The following is a 13,388-nucleotide window of genomic DNA, read 5'->3' as shown; positions in this document are numbered from 1 at the left end:
ACTCGGCATAGCTGGCTGAGTTGCCGTCTGGGCACAAGCCCCAAGAAAGTGTCCATCCCCTTTACACCTTCCACCCTCCTGGCCTTGAGTGCCAAGGGTGAGCGATAACGGGGAGCCCGCAAGCCGCGGGAGGGGGTGTCTGGCTTGACTTTAGAAAGCCGAGCGAGGCGGTGGGTGGGTGTGTGTGCGTGTGGGGTGACATACTGCAAGCTATTCAGAAAGTGCTGTGCAGGACCCGAGCCCCGGCACACTCACCCACCGCAGGCAGGGCCGGCTAACACCAACACAGGAAAGCCAGTCTCCTCTTCCCAAAACTGACTGGGGGGCTCCCGCGGTCAGGAGTGGGGGGCTCCACCGCCTTCCAAACAAGAAGGGTACTGATGTAAAAGTTTCCTCCTTGGAAATAGCACATAGGAACTAGGAGATGCCGGGTGGGCGAGGGTCGCCTTTGATTTTATTTTTTTACCCCTTTTCAGTGGTGACATGGTGATTGAAGCTAATACAAACCGCTCCTTGCTTATTCATATACGTATGCACATGCATGTCCGTGCTGGCCTCGATATATCCCCCCTTCTCCCCTCAGCAGGATTGCAGATCTGCCTCGGCGAGCAACAGACAGGGTAGCATTAAAGAAAAACAACGCATTGCAATGGATTGCTTACCAGTTGGGTTCTTGTTTTTCTTAAGACTCTTGCCACAAAGACACTGCAGCATATGCGATCCTTTGCTGAAAATGTTCCAAAGAAACCACATTGATTTGGGCGAAAAGCAATCCAGCAGCTTATACACCCTGAGAAAGAAGAGATCCTTGTGGTTGCATAATAATAAATTGAGATCAGTTCTCCTGAAGAGGGGCACCAGTTTTATCATAGAAAAAGCGATTATATTCCGATCTTCTCCCAGTTTTTTTTCCTCACGTGGTATATTTCTTTGAGACTTTTCAACGGATGCCTTTTTTTCAGCCAGGCTGAACGGTTGTTCCCCCTAGACCAACAGTGGATTATAACCAAAAGCGTGGAGAGCAAATATAAGGAATCCCTTTTTTCAGCGTGAAGCCAAACGAAAAGTAAGGTAGTGAAATCCCAGCCGAGGCCAAAACCTCATCGGAGACACCGGCAAAACGCGGAAGAAAGATCCCCAGAGAGAAAACCATAGCCTGGTACTTGACTGCTAGGAGGATGGGTGGATCTGCAGAACAAAAGCCACGGCAGGATCCATCCTACTGAACGACTGCCATTGTGCAGCCCCGCGGCGGGAGAGCGCACCGCCAGCACCCGGCGAAGCCCGGCTGAGGCGCAGAGACCGCTGCCGGCCGCGGGCGCGGACCCCGCCCGCAGCCCCCGCCGATGCCCCGCAGCCCCCGCCGCCGCCCCGCGACGCCGCCCGCCCTCGCCCGCGCGGGCCGCTCGCCTCCGGCCCCGGCTGCCGCTGCGCCCGCTCCGCCGCGCAGGAGGCAGCACCCCCGCCCCGCGCCGCCCGCCGCAGCCTCGGCGCCCAGTCGCCGGCGGGCGCCGGGGGAGGAGGAGCCGCCGAGCCCCGCCGGCCCCGATCGCCGTCACGTAGCCACGTGCGGCCCGGCCCGGCCCGGCACCGCCCGCGGGCAGCACGGGTGGGCTGCCCCGGGACTGGCCGCCGAGCGCGTACCCCTGCCCCCCTCACCCGAAGTGCCCTGGCCCCTGAAATCTGTCCCTCCCCCGAGTGTGGCTCTTGCCCGTCTCGGCCATGCCATGGTCTCAACGGTCAGGAATGACCAACGCAGTCGCGAACTGAATAAATCAGCCCGAGAGGGGTGTTTCTTTCTGCAACCTGCTGGCATCAGACCTAGAGAGTGTTCTGGTGAGATCTGGGGGTTGCCCCAGCAGAGGCAACCACCGTATGTCTCATCGTGTGGTGATGCCATGAGCGGTGGAGTCCTGGGCCGGGAGTGGGGTTCCCGAGTACCACAAATCCCCAAAGAGGCAAGGCTAACACAGCTCCACAAAGCACCTGCTGCACAGCAGAGTTGACAACACGGCCGTGGGCAGACGGATCGGCTCCCGAGCAGCGCCAGTCAATGCTCTCCATAGGTCCACCCAGGGAGCGCTACCCTTTCACCAGCCCTCCCTGGCCTCTGCCGGCGGGCTGCACCAGCCGAGCCCAGAGTGGTTGCACCCACGCGTGGTAGTAGCGGCACTAGAAGAGCTGGAAGTTGATGCCCATGTTGTCTCTCTCCCCTTCAGAAGCTCTGTCGACTGGATACTGGAAGATGTTGGGAGATAGGACAGAGAGCATGAACAAATGAAGGAAAATACTATGAGGTAGTAGTGAAAATATGAGCTGCTGAGAAGAGGGTGGAAGGAGGAAGCAGGTGGGAAAACACAGAAGGACAGTGAACAACTCCCTCTCTCTTTCCCTCTCTCACTCCTTCTCCTCTGTCTCTCTCTCTCCTTCTTTGCCAAAGTAATCCATATCTTCATGATCTTACCTTTTCAAAGAAAGGTTTGCTCTTTTACCATTCACTTTTTCCAGTATCAGAGTACAAACTGGAAGTACCAGGACTGTTTTCATATATGGAATCTCTAATAATATTCACATTCCTTTAGACATGGTCAGATGTTGGTGTTTTTTCCTGAACCCATGGAAGCTGTCATTGCTCAAGAAAGTGTAAGACTAAAATATGAAAAATGCAGAGGTTTGTGTGTGTGTTTTTTCTGCCTTGCCAGAATCTGTTGCTTATCGTCAGGGAGAAATGTTTTAGTAAACATTTGGTCAGCACACCAAGAAAGCCCACCAGGAAACAGAACTTTTCTGACAGTTTTAATTTCAATAAGATTCTGGATTTATACATATAGATGAGATGCTTGGTTACTAGATCCTCATCTACATTATATTTAAGTATCATTACCCTATTTACAAAGATGAAGAATTACACATAGGAATGAAGTGCTATATTGTGAGAAGTAGCCCATGGAGTTTGCAGAACTTTGGAGAGTTTCTAGCTCTGAGCACCCAAGCTTGTAAAAACAAAAAGAAACAAAGCTCAATAGATTAAATGTAAGAAAAAGTAGAGTGAGGCAAAGGTCACAGAGGTGATACTGCTTGTTGCAAATAGGTGGCTTGGTCTCTTGTTCTATCACCTTGGCTGTGCTGCCTGTTGAGCTAATGCACTGTCCTGCCTGGCATGCAGATGATCCAGAGGCTGCAGGGAAGACAAGCTGGCTTGGCCACCTTGCAGCCAGCTGGGTGGGAGTTCACAGCAGCCCTTGTGCTATTCATGGTAGCTCATATGTCACAACTCTCCACAAACATAAAACTGATCTAGAGTATTCTCAAAATATTTGAGGTCTGTGTCTGTCTTCTCTTGATCGCAGGAGCCAACAATATGTAGCTGGGCGCAGTCTGTGATCTGTGGAAAACAAAAAGTTATTTACCAGTTTCCCACCCAAGTAATTGGTATATATGTCCCTCAGGCTAGCATGTAACTGCCTGCTTTCTAAATGAGAGTAAAACTTCTCTGTAGCATCTCATTGTTGTTCAGTTGCGGCTACGAAACCCAAGGGAGCTGGTTCTGATGGTGGTAACATGATTTTAAGGTTTATCAGAATTATAACAGAAGCAGAAATTTCCTATCTCAGTAGAGACAAGAAATACACACCTTGCCTCTCTGATAATTTAATGCCCTTGAAAAGGTCCCCAAAGCATGGCAGGCCTGCAAAGAAATACCTGAGCAAGAGCAGAAATTTATTCAGGATTCCTCTTTATGTAAAGTCAAAGTCTTGGAAAGATTAGCCTTTTGAAAAAAGAGTTAACCTAATGTGAAAAAAAAAAAAAAAAAAAAAAAAAACCACAAAAAACACAAACCAAAAGAACTTAGACATCTAGAGCCAGCTGAGATGCCCTAGGATATTTTGCAAATTCAGGCATGGAAGATCTGATTCTTGATCTATGCGAGACCAAGATCCTTACAGAGCTGCAAATGGAGACCACACAGCGCATCCTAGAGAATCTCAGAAGAACAGTGATTACTACCTCTGGGTAAGCTATTTTTTGGAGCTTCTAAATCCTTATTGATTGCACAGGGTCTTACTCAGCTCACTCACAGTTCAGTTTAGGCATCTTGCCTACAAGCTGTACCCGAAAGTAAATGTTTATACCTATATAAACTCTTGCTATCCTTGGAGACAACTAGTTCTGAACACCTTCACCTCTTCCTCTTCTATGCCAGGGACAGTGTCTGGAGGAGAAAGGGAGGATGAAACCATCATATTTCATAGTAGAGTTTTTGACTATTCCACAAAGAAAACATCAGAAAGAAGTTCCCAGGTACTAAGAGCAAGAGAGATAAAGGTACTGAGCCTTTTTGGAAATACTGCTTTGTTCCTAGTGGAAAAGGGAATAAGGAGGGATTGTCAGTCTCCTTTGATTCAGCATACAGGTGCACTTACCCTGAGTGAATGAAGAGTATGAGTTTGAACAACTTTGGACATGCTGATCCACCAGTTGCAGCACAGTACCAATTTCTGCAGGACTAGAAGGGTGACATTTCTTATCTGAGAAATGAAGAGAGAAAATGGGGAATAGACCATATTCTTACAAGCAAATGTTGGCCAAATCCATTGCTCCATGGATTTACAAAAAGAAATTATCAAATATCAGGATTTTCCTATTGTTCCACAGTGGTGAAAGAACTACAGGGAGTTCTTGTGGCAGCTCAGGGGAACAGTGCCCTAAACTGGTGATGCATTGGTGCCCTGTAGAGGTGATGCCTCATTGAGTAGCCTGGGTAAAGGTGAACATACACGGAGGGCCTGGGATTATTTCAGTTTGCTAAAGCAAGTGGATATTTTCATGAGCATAAGTGCTGTGCTCAATTGCCTGACTCTGTCCTACAGCTCATGACAGCATTGCTTGTGTGGGAAAGAACAAGCTAAGTGAATGGGAGAAAAAGCCTGGAGCTGCCTGCTCAGTAGAGGCCTAAGGTCCCAATGTTCAGCAGGACCAATTGTGGAAGGAATCCTACTGTTTCCGTAGAGAATAGTAAGATTTTATGAGGCATTAACCAGGTGGTGAATGAGATATGAGTGTGATGTGGATCTAGTGATACATGAAATGGTCAGAAATCCGTATCAGAAGCCCTAGCCTGTTACCCTGTTTTGGACTAGAAGCTCCATGAGAGGCTTTACAAGGAGGTGCCAAGTTTGCTTTACTGAGCAATTTGTTGATTTTTATGTAGCAGTGTGAAAAAGGAGCTTTATTCAAGGGTCAGGACTCTGGCTTGCTGCGTCTGGTAAAACATAAAAACTGTGCCTAGACTAGAACTATTTTTGCAGGGGAGAATAAAAGACCTAAATTAGAAGTAGCAGCCGGATTGAGACAGCTCAGATACTGTCCCACATTAGACAAAATGTAATCTATTCATTAGTCTGTAAAACACTTGAGCAATGTTCAAAGGAATGGAAATGCTCCTGCATGCCTTAACTGTATGAACATATTCCCTAGCAAATATAAGGTCCAGTGGCCATAAACACATATCAGTCCACTTGCATGTGTACCACCCCTGCTTCCCCAAGGGAGAGGCTAAATGGAGGCAACTTGGCAGAGTGCAGAGTCAGCAAACGGGGTAGCGTATGATGCCACGTAGGTTTGTATGTAGGATTTGTCTTCAAGAAGCCCATTAAAATTCCTCCCATCAGACATGGAGCAAACTTGCCCAAGCAGGTTGTGGTAGCCATACTTGCCTCTGAGCAAGTAACCTGCAGCACCCACATGGCAATGACTGCCTTTAGGGCACTGGGCAGGGGCTAGAAAGTGGTGAGGGATTTGCTGATTGAGTTTCTCAGCCTCAGCCTGCAGCTGTGTCTTAGCTGTGCTGCTGGGGGCTGCCCTGGTAACCAACTCCAAATGGCTTTAGCACAGCCTCCTCAACAGACCAAAACTTTGAGAGCGGAGCCCTGGCTACTCCATTATATACAAGCAGCTGTAAAGCCTCTGGTTATGGCAGGAGGCTGGACAGCATTCCTGTTTAGATTGCAAGGCTAATTCCTCAGTGTTTTGCTCTGTGGAAACACAAATCTGTCATTGCAGAGATCATAAACTGTAGGAAATCCGAGATCGTTGTGGTCATTCAAATAAAATACAGCTATGGGTAATAGAGCAGAAGGAATTAATTTTTAAACAAACCTGGTCGAGGCACTGCTTTCAAAGGAAGATTGAGCCTCTTTTCTTTCAATAACAGGAATTTCATAAAGTGCAGCAGCATGTAGTACAGGGCAGAGGATAGTAATTTTAGAAAAATAAAAACATTGAGGAAGTAGGAACAGTTAAGATAAATATACTGCAAGAAATGTCTCATGGGCTTAAGGACAATGGCATTGAAGACGCAGTTAACTGTGGAACTAAGCAAATAGTGCAGGTTTTAGGACAGAGGAAAGACTTAAAATAGCTTAGTCTAAGTTGTTTAGGTGATACAATGGTCTGGTATCTGTAGGTGCTTGATTTAATTTCAGATACGTGTAATTGCTAAGACTGACTAGTGAAACTTTTATAGTTCCTAAAGGGCAAAGCATTTGTGTTACAGCTCTGTGGCCAAATTAAAAATTGTGTCAGTGAAGGACAGCAAAATGCTTTAAGTGGAAGAAAATAATTCTACTTCAGCAGAGTCTATTGTCTCAGTTTACTGTATTTGAAAGATGTGAAGAAATCAAACTGTTTGGGAAAGGAGAAGATACTATAGTGGTTTTTTCACTGACCTAAGCAGTAGAAGCAACAAAGTCTCTGAAAGATCCTTAGAACAGGTACACAGCACACACTGATGAAAACATAAGGATAGCATGATACCTTGACCTTCATGATCCAATAAGGAAGTATAAAGTATATGTCAATCTGAATGAGAGTGTTATTGGTACAGAAAGCAGAGACTCGGTTCCTGCAGAGGTAGAGAGAAGTACAGTGGTGACAAGCTTGAACGCATTTACAGATTGTTTTTCTTTGCCTTGGCACCATTTAGTAGAGCACCCTAAGGCAGCAGCTGTGCCAATTAAAGCAGTGGGCATGAAAGGTGGTGTGGTGGGCTGCCAGGCTATTTGAACAAAGCGTGGTGAGGTCTGGAGACAATGCAGCACTCTGACTAAGGGAATGGGTCACCAAAGAGCAGAAAAAATCTGTTTACAGTCAAAGCAGATTAGGGGAATTTGCAAACATCTACCTGGTGGACACAGGACTTTTTTCCTGAAGTGTTTTAATCTGCAGTGTTTTCTTATCAACACATATTCTCTGAAACAATCATCATCATCCACAAGAGGAAATCACAGTCACCTAAAGGAATAGAATCCAAACCATTCATAATCTTAATCAAGTACATGTGTCTTTCTTTAGAACAAATTATTTTCTGGGCTTGACTTGATTATGTAGTGCATCAAACTCGGCCAGTGATATCAAACTGTCATGAGATAAAGAGTATCCTTCAAATAGATAAGTAAGAAATAGCTGGAGATAGAAGTCAACTCACCTATATAGTTGCCTGACATAGAAAATTATCTCACTGAAAAATTAGAGACTTGGCCATGAAAGACAAGAGGGGAAATCCTACCTGAATATCTTTGTCTTCTTCTGATTATGCAAAGAACTGAATCCAGCCCACTTGCAAAATTAACCAGTGGCCAAAGTTGTAGAGCTGGAAGTAAGGGACTCTCTTCAGGATAAAGAGAGTGATAATCTAATCCCTATGACCTGTCACTGCCATTATCTGTAACAACAGTCCAGGGTAGCAAAGCACACACGGGCAGGCATTGACTGGAGCTTTTTCTTTCTTCTGTGTTATCTATATGTGTGATGTCATGACACAAAAATTTGTGAATTGCCCAGGTAAATAAAACCAAAAAAATCCACAAAGCAGATAAAAGAATTAAAGAGGTTAGTAAGCAGAGACAATGTCAAGAGCTGTCATTTGAATTTTTTTCAGTGAGAACTCTCTACATGCCAGATTTTATTATTGCTAATCATTTCCAGAGCTGAAGCGATCAAGATGAATAAAGATACTTATTCTCTTTTTTTTTTTCCCTTGACCATAAAAGGATCCAAGACAGAACTAATTCAGATTTAGCTTGAGTACTTTGACAGGCAATTTTGCTGTACCACTGAGACACAACTGAGATTTGGAAATCTATCCCCACAACCAATCCACTTTTGCATTTTCTTCCTGCATAAATAAAGAAAACTCTTTTCTTGGCAAAGACTACAACAGGAAAACTATCCATTCTTTGGCTCCAAAGCTGTGCTTTCTACTGTGTAATTGTTCTATATGTTCTAGTTTTGAGAGCATGTTAACATATGATCATTCGTGGGAACAGACGTAATAAGATTTTTTTTTTTTACCATCTAGGAATGCAATTATTCTACAATGGTTGTATAAAGAGACTATTCAAGACTGAAATAAAACTTTCATGTCTGATGGTAATGATAGTGAGTGGATTTCTGCTCCCAGTTTAAAATACCTAAATGTAAGAGGTCTACACATATTTGCACATAATCTATATACATCTATATATGAGATGGCGGTCTCTGTTCCCAAGGTAGTCAATGAGATTTCCTCAGCACAGTGAATGGAGTGTGAGGAATTTAGAGCAGACTGTATTTTAGCATTTTTCTGCTCCCCTCAAAACAGACACTAGGTCTGCTTTGCACTGCATCAGCTGAAAACCACTATTGATTTCACTGACCCTACTGACTAGCTTTCCATAATGGAGATTATGTTAAAAAGCCTTAATCTGCAAGTTGAGTCCAATCCTTTGTTACATATAGGTGATATGCCAGTGAACAGAGAAGGAAGACAAGCTGGGTTAAGTTCAAAAGTTATCATACTGGCAATCAAATGAATAAAATAATAGGCAGACAGACATTGACTTCTGAAAATTACCCTCTGTGTGGACATGCTGGTTTCTGCACGTGCAAGTTAAGCCACATCAGTTTCACTTTCTACTATGATCACCTCCCACATAAACAGCTTGATGATCTGAAATGCTGAGAATTCATACTTTCTGGAGCCAAGAAAAGCTGCAACAGTACATCAAATCTGAAAATTGGGACATTTATTTAGAATGCTATGTGGCAATATTGATGTGAGTATCCAGCTTGAAAATGTTAGCACAGCTTCTTCAGTGAGATAAGAAAGCAGGTCCTATGATTATTATTCCTTGTTCTTCCAGTCAACATCTTCTAGTTAGAATTTTTGCTTTTTTCTAGTTGCTTTTTTTTTTTCTTCTAAGATTCTGGCATTACAGTCTGCTGATTGATTTCAGTGATGGTCCCTCTTTGACACTTGTCCTTTCCAGATCTTTTCTCAATACTGTTACTGTTGAAGTTAGAGATTTGCTCCACACAGAATTCAAGAACCCCCTTGCTTTTCTCCTTGTGCTATCACATACAGAGAGAGGTGTAAATGATTGGATAAGTCCAGACCTCGGATTCATCATTATGTTATATTTATTCTGCTTAGGTATAAGTGGCAATAGAAGTGGTGTAAATTGGTGACCAATTGCTTGCAATGGAAAGCAAGGTTTTACCAAAGGCATTTGCTATCCTGATTTGCAGTCAGTCATTCTCACTTGTCTCTCTAATGTATGAAAAGTTTTAATCAGGAAGGAATTCACTCTAACATTTTCTGTTCTGCAAGAATAAAGTAGCAAGGTCTATCTATAAATGAGAATTATATCTCAAGTCCTTTTTTTTTGGCAATATATATTTTGTGGTAAAAGAAAAGGGTCTAGAATGGATTTAATTTTGCTGTTCCAAAATAAATAAAAAAGCAATTCCAATAAAAATTATTAAGGCAAAATAAACCCAATCTTACCTTAGAATGGAAGGTGCAAATAAAACACACATAACTTCTTTCTTCATGTCTTTCTCTTCATGCCAGTATTTAGTAGATGTTTGTGCTGAAAAAGCTCTTAATCTAGAACATCTTTCTAAGGAACTTTTAATTTTTTTTTTTCCTAAAGAAAAAATATTTCCTTTGAGTTATTCTCATGTTTTTCATATTTTTTTCCCAAGCAAATTATTAGTTTCAGGTCTAATCTGGACAATTTACAGCTTTTCAGCTACATTTTTTTTTTTTTTTTTTTTTGAGTAGCTGCTTGTACTTCACAGAGTTTGCACAGAAATCACCAAAAGTTTTTTGCTTAAAAGCTTTACTTTGTACTTGGAGCATGGGCCTTAGAGGTAACAGTCTACTCTTTAATAAATTAAAACACATAGTGATGTACTTTTGTACTGCAAATGAATGAGAACATATTGTAAATAATAAATTACAAGAGAGACTGACAATGTATCTACTGCACCTCTTAGATCTTGCATTTATGTTACACTAAATGACTATGCTGTGCCTTGTGTCACAGAACCATAGAAAAAGGTACCTCAACATGAGGTTTGATAAAATGTGAGTGTTGTTGGAATACAAAGCCCAAGTTTGTTTCCCATATGCATCCTTAATAAGCTCAAATCACTGTCAAATCTCTGGAGTTGTTATTCCCTATTAGGGATACAAGTTAAGAGCAGAAGATGGCTTAGAATAATGGTCTTACCATCCTCTGTAGAGACGTCTGAGCCATTCTGCTACCATTTTTTTAAAGGAAAAAATGTACTGCTCAGTTGCAGCAGTCCATTGACTTTCATTTAAAAGATAAAGCAACAAAGCATTAAAACCAGAATTAAAGCAATTTGCTTAACCCCATTTATGCATCTGAAGTCACATCTAGACCAGCAAAATCAAGAAACACAGAAATCAGCTTAACCAATATTAATATATGTTCGGATGTTGCAGCAGCTGCAAAAATTCTGCTATTAGTTCTTCCACTAAGGCTCATTTTCACATTGAATGGTGGCAAGATAAGGGTAGTAGAAGTCATTTAAGAGTGAATAGATTACTGATTTTGTTTATTAATGCCACCTCCAGCATGTATTAGGTTTCAATGGAGTTCTAGAAAGAATCCAATTTAAGAGACAGATGGCAAGGATGAAAATACTGCTGTGGAAAACCAGGCAAAGCAGAAAACAGTTGTGCTCTTTAATAAACAACCTAGGGTCCCATATATATGTTGGGTTTTTTTTTTTTAATATATATTCCTTGCACATTCTGAATCCCATCTCAGGACTGTCTGAATCTGGACAGGAAAGAACATTTTCCAGACTTTCCAGTCAGCAGGGGTGGAGGCTGGGGAAGCATCTTCTGACAAAAATACCATAGGAAATAACAGACTTGCCTAGATATCTAGACATCTAGGATCTTACTATCCCTGGAATGTATTGGAATGACCCAGAGGAAAGTAAATAGTCAGCACAGGTTGATTCAATAGTTTCCTACTCTGGTTTATGTTCATCTCTCTTAACACCATTCACAAACTCTCACAGAGTCATAGAACAATGTACAGAGCACTACATATATAGGAAATTTTCAGTTTTCTTCATTTACAAGTATCTTCATAAACCTTTTATTAAAAAGAAATAAAATTGCATTAGGACTGATGAGAGACCAAGGACAAAAAACCAGACAGAGCCCTGCTGCAACGTGCCCAGATCTGGTACAGGCATATTGCCATTTGAAAATGGAAGTTTAGTTTAGGAATGAGGGCCCCATTTCTTCCTTCTTAAAACATCCTTTATAAGGAAGCAAAAACAAGAAATATGGTTTGATAAAAAAATGTTTAGGTCATCCTTGATCTAGGCAGAGAAAGAACCCATAATATCTCTTTGGATTTCATTTGAAAGAGGCAGGAAGTTAAAACATATTAGACATCTGAGAACATGTTAGACCTGAAAATCTTTAACAAAAGTAACTACTAAAATTATAATTTTTTTTCACTATTTAGGCAGCAAATCTAAGCATCATTGTGTTTTTTCCAAGTTAGCTGCCACAAGGTATCATAAAATTGTAAGACTTCATTGCTTTTCTGAGGTAAGCCTATTTATCAGGCATCAACTGACAAATAAGGCTAAAATATGGAGAGAAGATGAAAAACAGAACAAAACTTTCAGTTCCTCCCTCTAGACACGCTCAATTCTAAATGCACTGCTTTCTGTCGTTGTCCATCAACAGGAGTAAAAGATAACATTCCACACAGCATTAAAAAAGGACACCATCAGCCTAGCTTTAATAAATTAAATCAAAATCTAATAAAGCTACTTTCTCAAAGGGGCACCTGCCTCTGAGATCATTTCCTCTATATTCTTTCTCATTATTTAAACTAATTTTATCTAATTTAATTTTTTTATTACTTTTCCATTGTCTGCTGCTGTGAGACCATTTCTTCCCCATACACAGATGCAAGCAGCTTGCAATGATTCGTCTCAGGATGCCTGCAACTAGGACCAAAATTTCAGGGCCCCTTTATGCACCCAGCTGTTCATTCTTTCTCCTCTTCCTTAACTTCAAGCTGAATGACTGAATGAGGCAATATTGGAAAAACACATGACCAAAAATGCACTTGGGCATACAGCATTGCCATCTTGACTCTCACCTCACAACTCTGCACTCAACAGCTCAATCTCAGGCATGGTTTTACTCGACGTGATAATTATTTGGATCCCATAAAAAGATCTGCTTCAATTACCTTCTTCTTTACAAAATCTAAGTTAATTTTTAGAGGTGTTTAATTTTTTAATCAGAGCTATCCTAAGAATGCACTAAACATCTTATTCCCAGACCTACAGCATTCAGAACCTAGCACACCAGATCAAGTATTTAATTCTCCATGGCAGCTTGGCAGTTATTCTGTGGGTTCCCCTTATGTGCTTTAGGCAGGTAGAAAAGGAAAGCCCCTCCTCAAATCCATTGGAATAGTGATGTCTCCAGTGTGACACTGTCTATTCCTACTTCTTTCTCAGGGCCTCACAAAGTCTGACCATGCGCTTCTGAGACAGGGAGCAGCTTCTTAGATAAACATTCCATCCCTAGCATCTGCAGGGATTCAGATGAGAGAAATAGTACTACTCACCAGCTGCTACATAGACCTACACATTTTCTGAACACTCAGAAAACATTTACAGATTAACTGATCTTACTGAATAATATTTTCCTACTATCATCTTGCTAAGCTCTGCAACTTAAAGCTCAGATGATTTAAATTTAAGCAGCCATATTTAGAACTTCTAGGTTTTCATCCTACAGGAAACATGACTACTGAATTCTCATTTCTCTTTTGTTAAACTAGGGCATGACTGACCACTGACACTCACTTCTTATGCAAAGAAACAAAATGGAAATAATCTCTCCAACTGAACGGTCCTGGTAGCACAGGCTGCATTTTCTGAAAGTGGTATTTCAAAGAACATAGGCAGTGCTCTGCAGAAAGCTGGACAGTGCCACTTGTGGCAGCAGTGCTTGTCTCCAGATCTAACATCATCAAAAAAGCTAAATA

The 13,388-nt window shown here is 42.1% G+C and overlaps 1 protein-coding gene across 1 annotated transcript in view; it reads right to left on the bottom strand.

The window, feature by feature from the left end:
• Positions 1-1,224, bottom strand: part of FGF14 (fibroblast growth factor 14) — a 375,114-nt gene extending 373,890 nt beyond the window's left edge. Inside the window, exon 1 of the mRNA XM_053971364.1 lies at positions 663-1,224. Coding sequence (XP_053827339.1) covers positions 663-870 — 208 coding nt within the window. The 5' untranslated portion in view covers positions 871-1,224. The remainder of the gene's footprint in view (positions 1-662) is intronic.
• Between the last annotated feature and the right edge of the window lie 12,164 nt (positions 1,225-13,388).

This window comes from Vidua macroura, chromosome 2, assembly GCF_024509145.1.
Source record: "Vidua macroura isolate BioBank_ID:100142 chromosome 2, ASM2450914v1, whole genome shotgun sequence".
NCBI lineage: Eukaryota > Metazoa > Chordata > Aves > Passeriformes > Viduidae > Vidua > Vidua macroura.
The sequence above is the reverse complement of the archived record's forward strand: the minus strand, read 5'-3'. Positions and strand labels throughout refer to the sequence as shown.